The 22,158-nt window shown below is 39.3% G+C and overlaps 1 protein-coding gene across 2 annotated transcripts in view; it reads left to right on the top strand.

The window, feature by feature from the left end:
- Positions 1-22,158, top strand: part of hdac4 (histone deacetylase 4) — a 259,844-nt gene that overhangs the window by 162,760 nt on the left and 74,926 nt on the right. For both annotated transcript variants that reach the window (XM_052148118.1, XM_052148119.1), the window contains 5 exons: positions 3,489-3,617; positions 6,652-6,764; positions 8,778-8,894; positions 11,054-11,252; positions 13,127-13,320. In XM_052148118.1, coding sequence (XP_052004078.1) covers positions 3,489-3,617; positions 6,652-6,764; positions 8,778-8,894; positions 11,054-11,252; positions 13,127-13,320 — 752 coding nt within the window. The remainder of the gene's footprint in view (positions 1-3,488; positions 3,618-6,651; positions 6,765-8,777; positions 8,895-11,053; positions 11,253-13,126; positions 13,321-22,158) is intronic.

Here is a 22,158-nt window from a genome sequence, read left to right as displayed (position 1 = left end):
CTGGTCTTAGCTGGTTTAAGCTGGTCTTAGCTGGTTTAAGATGGTCTTAGCTGGTTTATGTTGCAAGCAGGTTTTTCTCCCAGCTTGACCAGTTAAAATGTGCCCCAAACACCCCTAAAACTAATCAACTGAATAGCTTGACCAGTCTTAGGCTGGTTTTATCTGTTCATTTCTCCAGGGTATAATTTGATCAGAAATATGGCAGAGGCACTTCTACAGAGAATGTGTTTTTAATCGTCTTATTGTCAAGCAAGTCGTTTGTGGCTGGCTTCCACTGTTCTCTCATTTGTTCGCCATATGAATCACCTCCAGTTTACAATGAAGTGCTCTTTACATTCATGTTGACATGTACATTTTCACTGGGAGTTTACAGGGTTAGGTAGCCGCTGCTAGAGAAGTCTGGGTGGTATTGAGGTTGCGCTTTAAACTGAATTACACTAATTAGCCTGGATGTTGCAATTTGTGTCCTAATCCCTGTTAATAACAGCTGGAGTTTGGGCTGGACCGACAGCAGTGCAATGAAGGAATAGAAGAACACACTGGTCTGTAGTCTACTATAGCCACATCCACACTAATCCGTTTTCGTTTAAAAAACACCAAACACATTTTTAGTTTCCTGACGTCATTATTTCCCCCGAAAGTCTCAGTTCTCAGTGGAGGGAAATGGTGTTGCTGTGTAGATGAGAGGCGTAAACATAGCAACATCAATGGGTTTTAAAATGTAAATGCTTTTGATTCTTTGTTCTCAGTTGATACATGCTACATTAGGCACCAGACCCTTACCGCTGAAAAATAAAAAGCACTGAGTGAACTTTTCCATGCAATTCATATATATATACCCAGGCCAACATGGGTGCAAATGGACTATGCATGCTCTCTTTGATGGGCAATGCACATTTTGACATGGGGGCACAAACTGAGCAAGTATCAACCACCAGAGCATACCCAATTAATTGATGCAGGATAGAGATTGAGAGGTCTTTGTCGAAGTACGTGAGTCTGTAAAAATGTCAATGGCCCCGGCCTGGATTATTGTCTCAAACAGGCATGACCCTCACGGTGACCTTTTCCATTTTGGTAATTACCAGGTCAGGACTGTACGCCGCCTTTGTGGCAGACTTGTCCTGACACGCTACATCGCACTCAGAGAGCGTGAGTGTTTGCAAACCGTTTGCTAACTGACAGCATTGCAGCATTTACACTTAGACAGACTTGATTAAACTTTGGGCAAGTTGGTGTGCCAAGATAGACAAAGTTCAGATGCTGGTTTGCAGCATTGTTTATTTGAGTTTGATTTCACAAACATAATGAGTGAGCCGAGATGCACTTGTTTATGAGGATTAATCAGTTTCTTGGGTCAGGTCAAGCTACTGCCGAACTACTGTGTTGTGACTATCCATCCACCCATCCATCCATCCATATCTCTCTCTCTCTCTCTCTCTCTCTCTCTCTCTCTCTCTCTCTCTCTCTCTCTCTCTCTCTCTCTCTCTCTCTCTCTCTCTCTCTCTCCATAAGTACATACATACATGATTAATTAGTTTAACTGTCTGTCTGTCTATCTATCTATTCCTTTACTATGCTATTTATTTATCTATCTGTCTGTCGCAAAGTTCCCATCCGTCCATTCAGACTATCTTGTCTTTATATCTATATATTGTGTCTAAATCTTTGTATCTGCCTGTATATGTCCGTCCATCTGTCCATCCATACATACATAAAGTTGAAGTCAGAAGTTTACATACATCTAAAAAAAACCTTAGAATAACTTTGAATAATTGTGCACACCCTTTTATAATTGGGATTGTGGCTGTGTTCAGAATCAACCAATCATCAAGCTCATGTGAATGAGTACACACCTGTCTTCACCTAAAGTGACTCTGATTAACTCCAAATAAATCTCAGCTGTTCTTGTAGGATTTTTCTGACATTTTCTTGGTTGCATCCTACTACAAGAGCCACAAAGAGCTTACGAAGCCGCAATGGGATCTCATTGTTGAAAGGTCTCACTCAGGTGAGGGCTACAAAAAAAATTCCAAGCCAATAGATATACAATGGACACAGTGAGGACAGTCATCAACAAGTGGAAAAAGTATGGCATTATCAAGAACAGGACGTCCCTCCAAAATTGATGAGAAGACAAAGAGAAAACTGGTCAGGGAAGCGGTCAAGAGGACTACAGCAACATTAAAGGAGCTGCAGCTCTTTCTGTCAAGTACTGGCTGCTCCCTACATGTGACAACTATCTCCCGTATTCTTCATCTGTCTGGGCTATGGGACAGGGTGGCAAGACCAAGCCTTTTCTAACGAAAAAAACCCAAAACATCCAAGCCAGCTTAAACCTATATCCAGTCTCCCAACACCAAGTGGAAAAAGTGTTCTGGTGTGATGAGACCAAGATTGTAAAAGCACAGCACCTCAGCAAAAGAACACCATACCCACGGTGAAGCATGGTGGTGGTGGTGGCATCCTGCTTTGGGGCTGCTTGTCTTCACCTGGAACTGGAGCTTTAGTGAAGGTGGAGGGAATCATGAATAGCTCCAAGTACCAGTTCATTTTGAACAGAATCTTCTAACGTCTGCTAGAAAGCTGAAAATGAAGAGATCTTTCACCTTTCAGCATGACAATGATTCAAAGCACACATCCAAATCAACAAAAGAATGGCTTCAGCAAAAAAAAAGATGAGTGTTTTGGAATGGCCCAGCCAGAGCCCAGACCTGAATCCTATAGTAAATCTGTGGGGGAACCTGAAGAGTGCTGTACACAGGAGATGCCCTCGAAATTTGACCGATCTGGAACGTTTTTGCAAAGAAGAGTGGGACAATATTCCCAAGTCAAGATGTGCAAAGCTACTAGACTCTTGTCCAAACCTACTGAGTGCTGTAATAAAATCAAAAGGTGCTTCAACTGAGGATTAGTTCAGGGATGTGCACACTTATGCAGTTAGGTTATTCTAAGTTTTTTATGTATTTTTTATTTTTTCTCTGAAATGGGTCACTTTGGTTTTCAGTATTGGTATTGCATAGGTTCTAATTTTTAGATTAAAGTTGCAAAAAGGCTTATATGATTTATCTTTTGGAAAACATTTTACATCACAAAAATCTGCTGTTTTAACTGGGGTGTGTAGACTTTTTATATCCACTGTACAGACATAATAATTAGTCTTCTGTCTGTCTTTGTCCATCTGTCGGTCCATCCATCCATCAGGATTAATCAATCTATATATCTGCATGTGTTTGTCCATCCATTAATCTGGATTAATTAGTCTGTCTGTCTGTAAAAATGGTTTGTGTGAACAGCCCCTTAGAACGCAGCTGCCATTTAAGAAAGTAGACAGCAGCGGGGGGGATTGTCTTAGTGCTGATGTCATGATATCACACAGCTATGTTCTACACATCTCCTGCTTGTTCAAAGCACTGTTGCAGAATGAAATATTTGCCCTGTTTTTGCTTTTATCAGATGACTGACTATCCTCTTTAATTCCTCCTCAGCTTCTGAGCCCAACCTGAAACTGCGTTCCAGACTAAAGCAGAAAGTGACAGAGCGCAGGAGTAGCCCGCTGCTGCGGAGGAAGGACGGGCCCATCACCACTGCTAAGAAACGCTCTCTTGACATGGCAGGTAAGAGAACACATCTTTAAAGGATAAGTTCATCCGTCTTTTGTCTTTTTTTCAACAAACACAAAAAAAGATGTTAGGTGGAATGGCAGCTTCAGTCACCATTCACTTTCATTGTAAGGAAAACAGATTCAATGAAAGTGAATGGTGACTGAGACTAACATACTGCATAGGAAAGTCATGCAGGTTTGGATTAGGGTGAGTAAATGTACATTTCCATTTTTGGATGTACTACAGCAGGGGTCTTCAACCATTTTCAGGCCAAGGACCCCTTGGAATGTAGAGACGGAGCAGGGACCCTGCAGCATTGACTGCGTTGGTTCCAAAACTCAGCTCAAGGCTCGAACGCACTACGAGATCTGTTTCAAATGGACTTCTGCCTATACCGGCTTTTAGGAACTGCTATGGACAGAGATCTTTTTTTCATGTGCTTACCAAAGCCTGGAATGAAACTCCACAGCACATCAGAACAATAACATCAATAAGACCATTTAAAATAACATTTGCTCGCCATCTAATGGATAGGTATATTTGTGACCATTGAGATGGCTTCATGGCTTCCCTCTGATGCTTTCTCTTGGTTTGTGTGTTTGTTACTGTTTTGTCTTTGAGTTCTTTGTGTATGAGGTATTTATGTTCTGCAGAACAGGAACCTGCTGAAAATCAGTTTTATACTGAGTCAGGCCCGATTTTCTTTAATCTTTTCCTGTTTAAATATATAAATAAAATAAAATAAAGAAAAAGGCATATTGTCTGAAAATTGAGTGTTGCATTTTATGCCTATAGATTCGAGGGGCTTCAGAATGTGGATGGACTAAAATACATACTCCTCTCTCGCCAGGGACGTGCGAGCCTGAGGAGAACATGCGATATAACATATAACGCGTGAGTTAGGGCAGGCGGTGAAGTTACTGGCACCCCCCCTTGGGAGTTGGTGCACTACGCAGACCGCATAATATGCACATAGGTGGTACTATCTCTAGCTCACTTCCGGGTGATTATTACGAGTGCCAGTAGTGGATTAAACATTAATTTGCGGACCCTCTGCGGCACCACCGCGGAAGCCCTGTTGAAGACCCTTGTACTACAGTGTCTGATGTGGGACGGATACAAACTTATGTCTCTCAGATCAATGCCTCGGTTCAATGTGTTTAAAGAATGTTTCTATGGTCATGGACCTGGAAATAGATGCAGTCTGCAACGTGTCATACTCTGGGGATGTGGTTTAGCGTGGGGGAAATCGATTTGAAGAAATATTTGATGAATTTGGCTATTTTAGCAATGAAAAACTTGATGAAAAGATGTTGTGTAGTTTATTGTACTTTAGACAAAGCCAGAAAACTCTGAACTGATTTTGTGTCACCTTTCAACCGAAAAATAGACGCTTAAAGTGTTTAAACCCTCCAAAAATGTTATACATTCACTTCCATTGTAAGTCCCTAACTCTAGCTAACTTTAAACAAAAAGAGGGACGAGCCGAAATTAATTTTTGTTGTAATCAATATTAAGCCACAAATGCTGTCGATTGAGCTTAACTTGTATTGAACCCAGAATCCATCCATCCATCTTCAACCGCTTATCGAGGAGAGTTCGCGAGAGTTGGGTCACGGGGGCAGCAGCTCCACCAGGGGGCCCCAAACTTCCCTATCCCGAGCCACATTAACCAGCTCTGACTGGTGGACCCCAAGGCATTCCCAGGCCAGTGTGGAGATGAAATCTCTCCACTTAGTCCTGGGTCTTCCCCGAGGCCTCCTCCCAGCTGACTTTGTGACAACGGTGCGATAGAGCGAGTGCAATACCGCCCCCGCTGCCCCGATTCTCCTGTCAACTTCCCGTTCCATTGTCCCCTCACTCGTGAACAAGACCCCGAGGTACTTGAACTCAATACCTCTTTCCCTACCCGGAGTACGCACTCCAACGGTTTCCTGCTGAACATGGAACATCCCTTTTAAGTAACTTCAGCTTGTAAAATGTTCTCAAAAATCCTAAAACTCAAAACTCCACCCATCTCATATTTTAAGATAAAATAATGTTAATTACAAATATCATAAGTACTAATTGATTATGCTCTTTTTCACCATAAGGCTAAAATAAAATTATATTATTTCCAAATGTCATATGCATACATTTATTGCTATGAATTTTTGGTTTTATAACTTAACCTATTGTCTACCTCGCAACCTGAGTCCGTTATGCTTTTTCTCTCTTACCTCGCTCTTGCAGCAGCATCATCTCCCCCCCACTTTAATAAGAGTTGAGTTTTGATGCAGAGACACGATCAGAGAAAAGGTCATTTTATTAACAGTAAACCAGAGACACAGCAACAATACCCATTTCCATCATTTGTATCCGTCATTTTCATTCGCCATTTTAATCCGTTCAAAGACACGCAAGCAGATTAGGCTAGGAAAAAAAATGACCAAAATTGTCCATTCTATGGTTAAATTTGTTGGTAAATGTATTGGGTAAATCCCTGAATCCCTATATAATTATTCATATCTGTTCTAAGCCACAAGGCCTCTTAATGTTCCATACATTATGCATGTAAATAAAAGGTAAAAGGAAGGTACTCAAACAGGAATATTGTTGATTGACACCTTAGATACATGTCCGAAATACGCCCCTGGAAATAATTAGCTAAACATTACATTTTTATATATATATATATATATATATATATATATATATATATATATATATATATATGTATATAATGTGTGTGTGTGTGTGTGTTTACAGATCTCATGCAATCGATAATTACTCTTGTTACCTAGTTTCTACCTAAACTACTGTATAGTGATGTTCCATTTGTGAGCGAATTGTTCTTTGAGTTGTTAATATTTTCAATAAAAGGGTCAAAACTGTTTACAAACCAGTAAATGATTAATTAGCTAAATTATTTTTGAAATTTCATAACAAGTAATAAAAAGCAACTGGACAAGGAATGGAAGTTCATTGGTCAGTAAGGTGGGGACCCTGCTCTCAGATATCAAACAGTCTTGACCTGTTTATTTATATATTTATTTATTTGTCCTAGAATCTGCATGCAGCAGTGCACCTGGTTCAGGCCCCAGTTCACCCAACAACAGTTCAAACAACATTACCAATGAGAACGGAATCACTGGATCCATCTCCAGCAGTCCAGTTGAGGTACAGCTTTAGTGCACACTTGACCAGCAGTAGTATGACTGCGACGGTCATTGCCAAAGACTGCCGTTACTGTAGCTAGTCTCATGATAGCACGGCAGATTTGAGTTTGTAGAATCTTTTATTTTAATCTTAGCTATTAAAGGGTCAATATTTACTCTATCTATTATGTTGTTCCAACATTAATGATCTGACTTTCTTCTGTGAAACACAAGGAGAAGCTTTGTGTTATAAAGAATCTTTATACAGCTCTCTTTTTTATGCTATGACTTTTCATAGTGACCACACTGTCAAGCCCCAAAAAGGACCAAAAAAATACATAATAAATAAAAAATTTAAAACTAAATTACATTTACTCTATATGTTATATTCCAAGCCTTCTTAAAATGTAAATGTGGCAGGGAGGCGGGGCAGTCGTGATCCTACACACCGGTCCGTATTAAGCTAATTATGCCTCCGTAAACGATCTCTCTCTCCCGCACGATCCCCTGCAGTCGACCTTTATCCCTCACGGAGGCATAATTAGCCTAATACGGGACCGGGTGTGTAGGATCACGACCCGGCCCCGCCCTCCACCCTGCCACATTAAATTATCTCATCATTTACTCACCCTCATGCCATCCCAGATGAATATGACTTTCTTTCTTCTGCTGAACTCAAATGAAGATTTTCAGATCTCAGCTCTGTAGGTCCTTACAATGAAAGCGAATGGTGGCCAGAACTTTGAAGCTCCAAAAAGCAAATAAATGCAGCACAAAATGTATCCATAACACTCCAGTATTTAAAGGCATATTTCCTGAAGTGATGTTATTGGTGAGGGTGAGAGACAGACAAAAACTCTGCTATAAATGAGTCAATTTTAATCTGTATGCTATATTCCAAGCCTTCTTTAAGGAACATTTCACCCAAAAATGAACATAACCTCATTATTTACACACCCTCAGGCCATTCCAGATGTGTATGATTTGCTTTCTTCTGCAGAAGATAGGTGTGGGTTAGTAACGTATCAATATTTAAGTCAGTCTTTTACTGTAAATGTCCACTTTACCAACCCTACTAAGCGGTCTTCTCTCCTAAGAGTTCTTCTGTTGTTTTTGGTGATTTGCATTCTTTATGCATATTGCCACTTACTGGACAGGGAGGACAACTTATATATAAAAAAAATCACTTAAATATTACTATTTCACACCCTTACCTATATCGTATCTCTTCTGAAGACATAGAGTCAGATAGATTACTTTTATGCTGCTTTTATGTGCTTTTTGGAGCTTCAAAGTTTTGGCCACTATTTTCCATTTTGCATCTCTAGGTCTTTTCTGAATAGACCTACAGAGCTGAGATATTCTTCTAAAAATCTTCATTTGTGTTCTGCAGAAGAAAGAAATGTATACACATCTGGGATGGCATGAGTGTGAGTAAATGATGAGAGAATTACATTTTTGGGTGAACTATTTCTTTAAGTCATTACAAACACCATAAAACAGGCTATGGTGCCTTTGGGGTTTTGGGCTCTTTTCAAGGGGTGTGGCTAGGAGACTAGCTGAACACTGGCTTGCCCATGCTGGGAGCCCATCTCAAACCAGCTTAGAACAGCAAATCAGTTAGACTGGTTTTATGATGCTTTTATGGTGTGTTTTTTTATATTTATATTTGGACAGCTGTGTCAGTAAAGACATTATGTCATTAAATGGAAAAAAGAGCTGTGTGAATATTCTTCAAAAAATGTGCTGTTGTGTTCCACAGAAGAAAGTAAGTCACATGGGGTTGAAATGACATGAGGGTGATTAAATAATGTTCATTAAACTGAGCTTTACTGGGCTTTTTGAGCTTATTGAGCTTTCCTTCTGTCATTTTAGGAAGTGTTCTGCCATTTTCCTGGCTTTTTTTTCTTTCTTTCTCAGACATCAACTGTCTCTTTCTGTAGACAGGGGTCTGGAGAGAGACCAAATAGAGCTGTTTATTTTCATCAGCGGGGTTTATTTATCAGTGCATATGTTTGCATGTGTGTCGTTCCAGCCATCATTGGCACACAGACTGACTGGCAGAGAGGGACCTGTTAGCCAGCTGTCACTGTACACGTCACCCTCCCTCCCCAACATCACCCTGGGTCTTCCAGCGTCCGGCCCCTCCAGCGTGAGTCCAGCTTGCATTCTCTCTCTCTCTCTCTCTCTCTCTCTCTCTCTCTCTCTCTCTCTCTCTCTCTCTCGCTCGCTCGCTCGCTCTTTCTATTGGTCTCGCATGGTTGTTACAGACAAAGAATTTTCCTGCACTGACGAGTCATTTTTCAGTATTTTTGTCTTGTTCTTCAGTAAAAATATCTGAACACCCTTAAAACTACATACACTTGCTTGAGAAGCAAAATGACACATTAAGTCTTGTTTTTAATGAAATCGAACAAAATTTATGAGATTTATGCTTAAATCAAGAACATAAAAATCAATAGGGGTGAGCGGGGTTACTACTGTTTTTGATTTTTTTTTATTTAGTTTTATTTTCTATTTTATAGTTAATGTATCATAAAAAAAAAATTTTAATTTTTTTTTGCACACTTTGTTTAAATAAGGTGGTTTGTAAATTTGTTTAAAAATATATATATATAAATAAATAATATATATATATATATATATATATATATATATATATATATATATATATATATATATACTGTGTATCAAAAAATATATATAAAGTTAATTTGAGATCAATGTAAGTTGTTTTTTTTTTTTTTTTTCAGTTCTTCACATTTATGTCAGTTTTCACTTTTAATCTTTTCGTTTTTTTGTTCATTCTAATAACACATGAGGGTAAGAAAAAAAGCTAAATTTAGTGAAAAACAAGTAAATATTTACAATAGTTAGCAAAAGTTTTTTTTTTTTTCTTGGTTTAAGCGTAAACCTCCTTAATTTTACACTATTTATCTGAAAACAGTGCTGAAGGTCGCAAAAGCACGTTTGTTGTAAACGGCCATAATGAAGTACTATATTTGTCTTGTTTTCCAATAAAAATATCTAAACATCCTTAAAACAAGATAAACTTGCTACAAAAATGCCACAAGATATTAAATCTTGTTTTTAGGGAAATTGAACTAAATTGAATGAGGTTTAGTGCTTAAAAATGTGTTTGTCAGATAATTAAAATAAACTTAATTCAAATTGGAAACAGTTATTTTTCTTTTTTCTTTTCTTGTTTTTTCTTGTTTTATGGATAAATAAAGAAAAAATTAAAAAATAAATACTTTTTGGGATTTCTCTGAAAAAAGATTTAATATCAGTTATTTTTCCTCTTCAGTAAATGTGTCTTGTTTTAATGATGTTTAGATATGAAAAAAAAAGAAAGTGATTTTTTGCAGTGTGGGCCAAAATTGGTCTTTGGTGGTAGCAGCCCACACACACATTTCCACACATGCAGAGTTGGTTGATTACGTAATTGCCATTAATTAATTGCATTACATATTTACATATGGTGTATGAGTAATTTGTGATGATCAATACATCTGGAGACTTTTGTATTCCACACAATAGTTTATTAACTCCTTATGCTAAGACCACTTATTTGGGTCTGTGTGAAATGTTTTGTTTTGTACTCCTAAATTGATAAATAGTGTTTTATTTCATCACCAAGTCTTCTCTTAGAATATCTGAAAACAAACCAACCCTGTTTCTCTGTAAACAACCTCTTTTCCTTAGTAGACTATTTAATATGAATATATAACTTATCTGTAACACCACAGTTACTACATTTTCTGTTACTAGTACTGGTTGCAAATCTGGTGATGTGCAGTTGAAAAGCTTCTAAGTCATGTCTTCTTGTCTTCTTCCTGTTTTCTTCATCCATGCTGTTTAGAATGCCGTTTCACTTGTTCGACTTCCTCCGTTGCACTGTAAAGTAGAAAAGAACAGAAAAGGGGCTTGACTTTGATTAACTCATATAGACATGCTGTGTATGAACGGGAGATTCACTCCTAGTAGGAAATACGGTTGCCAATCCCAAGCATTGACTGTCTCTCAGACTCTCCATGACAAAGAGGTCCTGCTTGTGTACACTCAGCCGTAGGGGTATCGCACATAGAGGGGCCCCTGTCTGGATTGTCAGTGTGCCATATGCAGCTTTTCAGCACCAGTGGAATTTCAAAAAGAGCCCTTTGAGGGACAATGAGTGATCATACTGCTCGCTGACGCAAGCACTATATTCACAAAATAAAGATCTGTAGTCTCCTATCGATTTACGGGTGAATGTTCTCACTCTCTGAATTCTTTTCAGGTTACCATTGTGATCTTTCTCTATTCGAACAGGTTGCATCTGGCCAGCAGGATAGTGGCAGAAGGGCAGTGCCAGGAATACCTAGAACCACTCCGTTCATGCCTGGGGCCCATCTGCCGTCTTACCTGGCTGCCTCCACCTTAGAGCGGGAGGGCGGCTCGGCTCATAACTCTCTCCTGCAGCATATGGTGCTTCTCGAGCAGTCAGCAGCGCAGAACTCGATGATCGCAGGTCAGTCTTTAATAGTATTGCGGAGATGCATGTGTTTATGTCTCAGCATTTTCAAGGGGTCATATCGCAGATTGTTTTATGAATCGTCACGATGTAATTCAGGCTTTGCAAAGAGGCTGTTATTGAAGGATGGGGCAGATAAAAACCATGTTAGATTCGACCGCAAACCCACAGTTCACAGAAAGTGTTTCTCATTTCAGTTGCAAAGAGAGCATTTACATTGAGAAAAGTCTTAAAGGCACAGTAGGATAAGGCCAAAAACATACTGTTCTCAAACATTAGAGTTGCTCTTAAATGGCTGTGCCATAAAAGTGATTTGTAAATAAATAAGAAATAAAATGATACCTAATAATTAAAACTGGTGATCATTCATGAATTGCATTCTGACATATTTTGTAACATAATAACGCACAAAATTAACCTTGTGTAGCTAGAAATGCCTTGGAGAATGTAACGAGCCTATGGGCCAATTTGTGGTGCAAAATATGTATTATTAGTATTTATATTAGACATTTAATTAGTCAAGCATGGGTTATGCATTGGCTCTTCGAAATTGGATTCAGTTTCCTCATGTTTGCACTGAAGACAACAATATTTTTTTATCCCCATTTCTCCCAATTTGGAATGCCCAATTCCCACTACTTAGTAGGTCCTCGTGGTGGTGCGGTTACTCACCTCAATCCGGGTGGCGGAGGACAAGTCTGAGTTGCCTCCGCTTCTGAGACGTCAATCCGCGCATCTTATCATGTGGCTCATTGTGCATGACACCGCGGAGACTCGCAGCATGTGGAGGCTCATGCTACTCTCCGTGATCCACGCACAACTTACCACGTGTCGCATTGAGAGAGAGAACCACTAATCGCGACCACGAGGAGGTTACCCCACGTGACTCTAACCTCCCTAGCAACCTGGCCAATTTGGTTGCTTAGGAGACCTGGCTGGAGTCACTCAGCACATCCTGGATTCGTACTCGCGACTCCAGAGGTGGTAGTCAGCATCAATACTCGCTGAGCAACACAGGCCCCAAAGAAGACAAGTTACATGAGAAATGGGGGAGGGGGTCAATACCTATCCTGAAGACAAGAGAGAAAGAGATTCCTCACTGGCACAGTTAATCCTGATGCTCCTAATGATTTGTGCCATTGTAAAGCATCACTTTAAAGGGGAACCTCTTCTCCGCCCACTGTTGTGAGGGAAGCAAGTGAATCCAGTCAAAAGAAGTGTATAAACAGGAAGGGTCACAGAAATGCAAAATGTCAAATCAAATGGAAAATAGATTGTTCAGACTGAAGAGATTTAGATCCACCATTTCAATGTGATTGTAGAGGCTGAGATGAATATTGGTCAAATGTATAAGGATCAAATGCTTGACTGCTTTATGGTGTTTTATTTTTTTAAGCCTCCATGCAGTATTTTTCTTCACATGTAATAAAATTATTTCAATCTAAATCAGTACATAATGTCCATTTCATTATTTGTTTTGATAAAATAAAAGTCTTAAAGGCGCAGCAGCAACAAAACATGTTACCAAATGGAATTGCAAAAATATAATTACCATTTTCAAACACACCCCATCTGGCATTGGCCAAACAGAAAGTCCCACCCCAAATTAATCTGATCAACTTGTGCAATTGTGGTAATGTGGCAAATCCAGTGACTGGTTGTTCCTAGTAAGTGCTCGTTGTAACAGCCTGGCAACGTTTCTTGCACATTTCCCAGCAGACCAATAAGAACCAGTTCACTTTATTTTTGCTTCAAAGCAAAGATGGTTGGGGTGGAACTCTTTTAAAAGGATTTTATGAAATCCATAGTTGAAATCAAATGAATGGGAAAAGTCTTCTGTGTAACCTTAAGCCCATATGGTGTGTCCCCAGGTCTGGGGGGTGTTCCCCTGCAGTCTCATCCTATACACAAGCTCCGGCAGCATCGGCCCTTGGGACGCACACAGTCGGCTCCACTGCCTCAAAATGCTCAGGCACTACAACAGCTGGTGGTTCAACAGCAGCACCAGCAGTTCCTCGAGAAACACAAGCAACAGTTCCAACAGCAACAACTGCACATCAGTAAGGTACAGCACTGTGTCTTTCTTTAGCTCCCTTAATCACCATGGCAACCAGCAGGATGTGCATTCCTTATATGGTCGGACCGGAAATGCTCCACTTGTGTGTTTGTGTAAATGTGGGACTGTAGAGTTATGACATTTTCAACATTGATTTAGGGAGAATGCTGAGGAAGTAATTGTATTTTTATTTTTTTTTTAAATGGCAAAATGCTGTTAATTCACCCTATTGTGAAAATTCCATTATCATTTACTCACCCTCATATTGTTGCAAACCGGTAATAATTTTTTTTTTTTTTCTGTCTTTCTTTGGAACACTTTGGAATTTTGGAAGAATATCGTTGCTGCTCTATTCCAAGTAATGACAATGAATCGACACTCGGGCTGTCAAGTTTTTAAGATGATAAAAAAAAAAAAGCATCATTAAAGGATTGTTCACCCAAAAATGAAAATTCTCTCATTATTTCCACACCCTCATGACATTCCGAATGTGTATGATTTTCTTTCTTCTGCAGAACACAAATAAAGATTTTTAGAAGAATATCTCCACAATTTAGGTCCATACAAAGCTAGTGAATGGTGGCTAGAAATTTGAAGCACATAAAGGCAGCATAAAAGTAATCCATATGACTCTAGTGGTTAAATCAATATCTTCAGAAGTGATAAGATATGTGTGGGTGAGAAACAGATCAATATACAAGTAATTTTTTACTATAAATTCTCCTCCCTTTCCAGTAGATGGCGATATGCACAAAGAATGTGAATTGCCAGATACAAAAGAAGAAGAATGTGTAAGTGAAAGAGGAGATTTATAGTAACAAAAATGACTTAAATTTGATCTGCTTATCTCCCACACCTATCATATCGCTTATGAAGACATGGATTTTACCACATGAGTCGTATGAATTACTTGTATGCTGCATTGTAATGCTTTTTGGAGCCTAAAAGTTCTGGCCACAATTCACTTGCATTGTATGGACCTACAGAGTTGAGATATTCTTCTAAAAACCTTTGATTGTGTTGAGAAGAAGAAAGAAAGGCATAAACGTCTGGGTTGGCATCTCTTTATAGGATCGTAAAAGTTATGGAAACCAAAGCGCTTCGGAAACCATACAACAGTTTGTGTTAGTCATTATTCACTGATAACCTTCCTCTCTACCGAAGCTCTCAGATGGACTGCAAAAGTCATGTAGTGCATAGATGCTATTGACAGCAAACTTTACAGGTTCTTACACATTTTGTGACAAGACAACACTGACGTCAAACCTTGACGTGCTCCTAACAGCACATATAATGGCTATGAATATTTTATTTGAGAGCTAAAGGGGAAGATTTTCAGGAATTACTGGCTTAAATTTTGGTCTGTTTCTCCACAAAGCTATCTTATGGCTTCAGAGGACTTGGAATATAGTGCATGGATCATGGACTACTTTCATGATAGTTTTATGGTACTTTTTTTTTTTTTTTTCATTTTACCGTAATTTCCGGACTATTGAGCGCACCTGAATATAAGCCGCACCCACTGATTTTTAAATAAAATATTATTTTAAACATAAATAAGCCGCACCTGTCTATAAGCTGCAGGTGCCTACCGGTACATTGAAACTTTACTCAGGCTTTAACGAAACACGGCTTGTAACAAAAATAAATAGGCTTTAACGAAACATGGTGTGGCAGCGGGCGTGGTCAAGCGCCGTCCGGGAGAAAAGCGGTAAGGCGCTTACACCTGAGCTAAATTATGTCTAACACCGGTGTCTAATTTGTCACCGTGTGACAGTTTTCCCAAGAAGGACACGTGAAGCAGGGCACTTGAAATTAGACACCGGTGTTAGACATAATTTAGCTCAGGTGTAAGCGCCCTTACAGCTTTTCTCTCCCGGACGGGCGCTTGACCACGGCCCCGCTGCCACACACGGCTTGTAATAAAACATTTGCAGTAAACAGTAGCCTACCAAGAAAGTCATTGGTCACTATCTTCCTCGTCCTGTGCACTGAAACCACTGAAGTGATCTCTTTCGGTGTCGGAGTTGAATAGCCTCAGATTTAGTTGTCTTTTTGCACTGAGTCAATTCCTCACGCTGCTGTTTCCAACGTCTTATCATCGACTCATTACACCAAGCTCCCGTGCAGCAGCCAGATCAATCGCCTTCAACTTGAAAGCAGCATCATATGCATTTCTCCGTGTCTTGAGGGTGACAAAATGACTACTGTAATCAGAATGATGGGAAGTTTGAGCGCGCTCGATTTAATCTAAACAGTAAACAAAAAAAGTTGTTTTGACCTTAACCCGTTCGGCAATTTCATTGGTCTAATGAAAGCTTCTCGCTGCCAAAAAACTGAGCACGTCACCGAATGAGTTTTTTTTTTTTTATAAAATTTGAAAGCGGGAAAAATCCATATATTAGCCGCGTCATTGTATAAGCCGCAAGGTTCAAAGCGTGGGGAAAAAGTTGCGGCTTATAGTCCGGAAATTACGGTAGTGATGTCCTTCACATTTTGTGTCCCAAAGAAGAAATAAAATGGTATGTGTTGGGTTACAAAACAAGAGAGAGTAAATGTTTAGAGAACGTTTATTTATGGGTGAACTATTATTTTAATTATTTTAAACAGTGCTTAAAGTACTGCACTCTTGAAGCTAACTGAAAGAACCATCAAATCAGCCCACATGTTTAATTAACAAACACATCAGTGGTGAATGGATGTGTAGAACTATGCAAATGATAAGCGTTGAAATTCTGTGTAAATCTGCGGGCACAGATACCATGTGGACTATTGAATCTGAGGCAGATGCATATGGAGGGAATTACCACACCATTCTTTCCTACTGTATGCTCACGGAGTGTGTGATGAGGTCTCTAGAGATTACTGGTGTCTGGTCATTATCCTACAGGGGTTTCGGTTTGTTTTCTAATGCCTGTGCTCTCCCTCACCGTAAATGCGCAATATAGATTAGTTATGGGGTTAATCCGTGCCTGCACACAAACACACACGGTTCTGGTTAGAATGAGATCACTGGGTGTGGATCGGCTCACCACTGAATGCTACACTTCCGTGAATTTGGCCTCTTTGCTCAGCAGATGTCAAAGGAATTGAATGCTCTCCAGGCATTTATGTGGTTTAGATAGGACTCCATTCATGTGACTTAAAGGTTCACGGGAGAGATGTGACAGGGCACCAGTTGTGGATCTTTGCATGTGGTTTTTTTGCATATCAGAAGAGGTCAAGAGATTAATAAAATTGCAAAGATGTCCTATTTGTTGTGATTTGATGCATCGGTTTAATGTGAATTTCTTTGTGGTACATGGTGGTGCTACATTTACCAAATTACTAAGTGTGTCTCCACTTTTTGGGAGTCAATCGTTATATATTAAATCGTGATTATAATTAAAATCATGATCAAAGTGACAACATTTGACAAGCTCCAGAAAGGACAATAAAAAACCCACCATAGACTCGTAAGGGGCCGTTCACACTGAACTTGTTTTTGCATTCATCTGCACTGTTTTTCAGTCGTTTTCCTGTGTACATGAGCTAGATGGACAGCTTTGACTGTTGCGCAATATCTCGCTGTTTATGACACCCTGGTCATAATGCAAAATGAGTGTAATTCTCCTATAGTGAACAACCCTTTAAAACAGATGTGTTCATTGTGCTGAAGGGAGAGATTTGAGTTGCAGTGAGGATAAAATGAAAAACAAAGAGTGGAATACTGTATGAAAAAAGAAAAGCTTGTTTGGAATGAATCTCAGGGATGAGGCAACTGCCGAGCGCTCTGACGTCAATTATGTTCCCTCGGCTCAGTGCCAGGGGACTCAAGTGTGTGTGTGTGTGTTTACTGAGGGCAGGGCGGGACTAGAGCTGTCATTACTATGGTGATAGGTTTGGCCACAGCTGTCACAGTGGGAACTCTGGTCGAGAGAAGAGAGTTCTCCATAGGCTAGTGATCTTCTCTATCTGTGCTCCTCACATTGATTCACTTCTTCTGTTGCTGTTGTTCCAAGAATATTATTTAATGTTATTGTAGCTTTAACTCTGTTTGTTTTTTTTACAGAGGAGCTGTATGTTTGTGTCAAGTTGTGTTGCAGATATGTGTTCGCCCAAAAATGAAATTGATCTCATCATTTACTCACCCAAGTCAAGTCAAGTCAAGTGGTTTTTATTGTCGTTTCAACCATATACAGTTAGTACAGTACACAGCAAAACGAGACAACGTTCCTCCAGGACCATGGTGCTACATAAAAACAACAAAGGACCAACATAGGACCACATGAGACAACACAACAAAATAAAATACCTATATAAAATACCTATATATACCTATATAAAGTGCACGTGCAAACATGTGCAAAGTACGGGACAGTACAACAAATTACTGACAATGAACAGGACAATAGACAGTGCAGCGCCGACCAGTACTCAGTAGTGCAAAAAACGTAAACATAACATACTATGAGATAGTGTTATTGAGGTAGCAGACAGTTATAAAGTGACAGTAATTAAAGTGCAACTCAGGACACGTGTGTGTGTGTGTGTGTGTGTGTGTGTGTGTGTGTGTGTGTGTGTGTGTGTCAGACCAGTCTCTGAGTATTGAGCAGTCTGATGGCTTGGGGGAAGAAGCTGTTACACAGTCTGGCCGTGAGGGCCCGAATGCTTCGTTACCTCTTGCCAGACGGGAGGAGGGTAAAGAGTTTGTGTGAGGGGTGTGTGGGGTCGTCCACAATGCTGGTTGCTTTGCGGATACAGTGTTTTTTGTAAATGTCTTTGATGGAGGGAAGAGAGACCCCAATGATCTTCTCAGCTGTCCTCACTGTCCTCTGCAAGGCTTTGCGGTCCGAAACGGTGCAAGTCCCAAACCAGGCAGTGATGCAGCTGCTCAGGATGCTCTCAATAGTCCCTCTATAGAATGTAGTGAGGATGGGGGGTGGGAGATGTGCTCTCCTCAGCCTTCGAAGAAAGTAGAGACGCTGCTGGGCTTTCTTGGTGATAGAGCTGGTGTTGAGGGACCAGGTGAGGTTCTCCGCCAGGTGAACACCAAGGAATTTGGTGCTCTTGACGAGCACCCTCTCGTCATTCCAGAAGTGCATGACTTTCTTTCTTCTGCAAATCATATAAATATTTTTAGAAGAATATTTCAGCTCTGTAGGTCCATTTAATGCAAGTGAATGGTGGCCAGAACTTTGAAGCTCCAAAAAGCATATAAAGGCAGTCTAAAAGTAATCCATAAGACTCTAGTGGTTAAATCCAAATCTTCTGAAGTGATATGATAGGTGTGGGTGAGAAAAAGTCCTTTTTACTATAAATTCTCATCCCTGCCCAGTAGGTGGGGATATGCACGAAGATGGTGAATGGCCAAAAAGAATGTGTAAGTGAAAGTGCAGATTTGTAAGTTAAAAAAAAAAAAAAGTTTTTTTTAAATATTGATCTGTTTCCCACCCACATCTATCATATCACTTTGTGTCATGTGGATTACTTTTATGCTGCCTTTATGTGCTTTTTGGACCTTCAAAGTTCTGAACACAATTCACTTGCATTAAATGGACCTACAGAGCTGAAATATTCTTCTAAAAATCTTAATTTGGGATGGCATGTTGGTGAGTAAATAATGAGATAATTAGCATTTTTGGGTGAACTATCCCTTTAAGGTTTGGTCTACCTTAAAATTGTTTTGTAAACTATGCAGTTATTTTGAAACTGCAAAATGGGCTTGCATTGGCTGTAATGTAGATATACACTATCACTTCATGCTATGTATGATATATTACTCTATGTAGGCTATATTACTATATATTTGTCCACATTGTGTTGCTGTTACTATTTCATTATATATATTTTTTTTATTATAATTTTTATATATATATATATATATATATATATATATATATATATATACACTTATGTTATGATAATATGTTTTAATATTATGTTAAGTATTCATTTTCTTTAATATTAGATTCATATCATTCTACCCTGTGCAATATTTCTTTCACAAAGTCTCGAAGGAAATCATAGATTTTATATATGTCCACGTTAATTGTAATTTTGCCACAGTTACAAAGTCGTTTATTTCAGTTATTTGTATGATAATGAATCGTGAGCCAAAATGTCATAGTTGCGACAGTTCTAATCATTTACACTGGTGGCCAAAAGTTTGGAATAATGTACAGATTTTGCTGTTTTTGGAAGGAAATTGGTACTTTAATTCACCAAAGTGGCATTCAACTGATCACAAAGTAGTCAGGACATTACATGTAATTGATGTAAAAAAAACAGCACCATCACTATTTGAAAAAGGTAATTTTTGATCAAATCTAGACAGACCCCATTTCCAGCAGCCATCACTCCAACACCTTATCCTTGAGTAATCATGCTAAATTGCTAATTTGGTAGAAAATCACTTGCCATTATATCAAACTATCGATGCCATTATATCAATAGATGAAAGCTATTTGGTTTGTTAAATGAAGCTTAACATTGTCTTTGTGTTTGTTTTAGAGTTGCCACAGTATGCAATAGGAAAATGGTAAAAAAGAAACAGCTTTCTCTAGAAACTCGTCAGTCAATCATTGTTTTGAGGAATGAGGGCTATACACAGGGTTGGGGAGTAACAGAATACATGTAACGGGATTACATATTTAAAATACAAAATATAAGTAATTGTATTCCACTATAGTTACAATTTAAATAATTGTTATTTAGAATACAGTTACATTCAAAAAGTATTTTGATTACCAAAGAGATTTCTTTGCATTTTATTGTCATTTGTTTCATTTCATATTTAGTCCTTTTAGGTGGAAAATATTTATACATATAAATGATGCGATCCAAAGTGCATTTGAACAGCGGTGAAACACTTTCTTATGATGTGTTACATTCATACGAGCAGACAGAGAAGAAGGTGTGAAATAAGTTTGGAGCATAAAAATAGAAATACATTTTGTGTAAATTGTTAGCTTTACGCTAAGCTAAAATGCTATTTCAAGCCATTTTACATGCACATGTTAACAGGCATGATCATGTTTTTTTATTAGGAAAATTCACATTGGATCATAATTTCTTTTTTTCTAGTAAGACCTTTGATATTAGGGCAAAAATCATATTCTTGATAATAATTTTTGTATTGTTTTCCTGTAAAAATATAAAACAAATCTTTAAAACAAGATCAGTTTGATTTATCTTGTTTTAGAAACAACGCTGCATAAGATATTTAGTTTTTTCAGAAAATGTATTTTTAACATGTGTGTTTTGTCTTCTGGCAGTTTTTATAGTCAAAACAAGTGAAAAAAATCTACCAGTGTTGAAAAAGTAATCCAAAGTATTTAGATTACATTACTGACCTTGAGTAATCTAACGGAATATGTTACAAAGGACATTTTACAGCATGTACACTGTAATCTGTAGTGGAATATGTTTAAAAAGCAACCCTCCTAACGCTGGCTATACAAAACTGGAGATTTCATACAAAGGTGTACTCTACAATCTTCAAAAACAAAGGACAACTGGCTCTATCAAGGACAGAAAGAGATGTGGAAGGCCAGATGTACAACTAATCAACAGGATAAGTACATCTACAGTCTCTATTTTGAGAAATAGATGCCTCACATGTCCTCAGCTGACAGCTTCATTGAATTCTACTCGCTCAACACCAGTTTCATGTACAACAGTAAAGAGAAGACTCAGGGCGCAGGCCTTATGGGAAGAATTGCAAAGAAACACAGACATTGGACAACAGGTAATTGGAAAAGTGTGTGTGGCGGCAGGGGCATGGTTGAGCGTTCGTCCGGAGAGAGAGAGAAAGCAGTAAGAGTGCGCACACCTGAGCATTATAATGTCCAATACCTGTTTCTAATTGCAGTAAGCATTGGGGAGAGCAATATAAAGGGACGATGCCAGCGACGAGAGAGAGTGAGAGAGCTACCAGACTTTAGACTAATGGCCCGTTTCTATTGGCCTGGCATTCGCAGGGATGTTTGCATGTGGTGTGTGGCATGCCTTGAATGTCAGCTGGTGAATCCACCGGCCACCCCAAGAGCACCATTGCACACCCTTCCATTAATCAAAGTCCCCTTTGAAAGAATTGGCATGGACCTCCTCGGGCGATTAGAGGAGACAGCACGCGAGCATTGCTTTGTCCTTGTTCTGACTATGCAACGCGACATCCGGAAACAGTGCCTCTACGCAACTACTCAGCACACAGCATTGCAGAGGCACTCTTCAAAATAATCTCCTGAGTGGAGATTCCGAAAGAAATCCTCACTGATCAAGGCAAAACATTTATGTTACGGACAATCTGCGATCTCTACAAATGATTGGGTATTAAATCGATTAGTGTTTGCCATCCGCAAACAGATGGGTTGGTGGAGTGGTTTAAAAAACCCTGAAAAATATGATTCGTAAGTTCAATCACAAGGAAAATAGAAATTTGGATAAATGGCACGAGCCCCTGTTATTTGCAGTGCAAGAGGTCCCGCAAGCCTCCACATGGTTTTTCTCGTTCAAGCTGCTGTATGGGCGGCGCCCACGCGGCATGCTCGATGTCATACGGGAAACAAGTATGTTCTTGATCTTAGAGCAAAACTCCACACTATGGGTCAACAAACACAGGAAAATTTGCTCCAAGCTGAGGAACGTCAGGGCCGACCGTATAACAGGGGCACTCGGCTATGGGAATTTGCACCGGGAGATAAAGTGTTCAAATTACTCGCCAAATGGCGAGGGCCCTTTGAGGTCACACGACGAGTGGGGAATCTCGATTATGAGGTGAAACGAACCGATAGAGGGGCGCACGTCAAATATACAATCTTAACCTCCTGATATTATGGAGGGAGGCGGTCCCTGTGACATTGGCTG

The sequence above is a fragment of the Xyrauchen texanus genome, chromosome 18 (assembly GCF_025860055.1).
Source record: "Xyrauchen texanus isolate HMW12.3.18 chromosome 18, RBS_HiC_50CHRs, whole genome shotgun sequence".
Classification (NCBI taxonomy): domain Eukaryota; kingdom Metazoa; phylum Chordata; class Actinopteri; order Cypriniformes; family Catostomidae; genus Xyrauchen; species Xyrauchen texanus.
The sequence above is the reverse complement of the archived record's forward strand: the minus strand, read 5'-3'. Positions and strand labels throughout refer to the sequence as shown.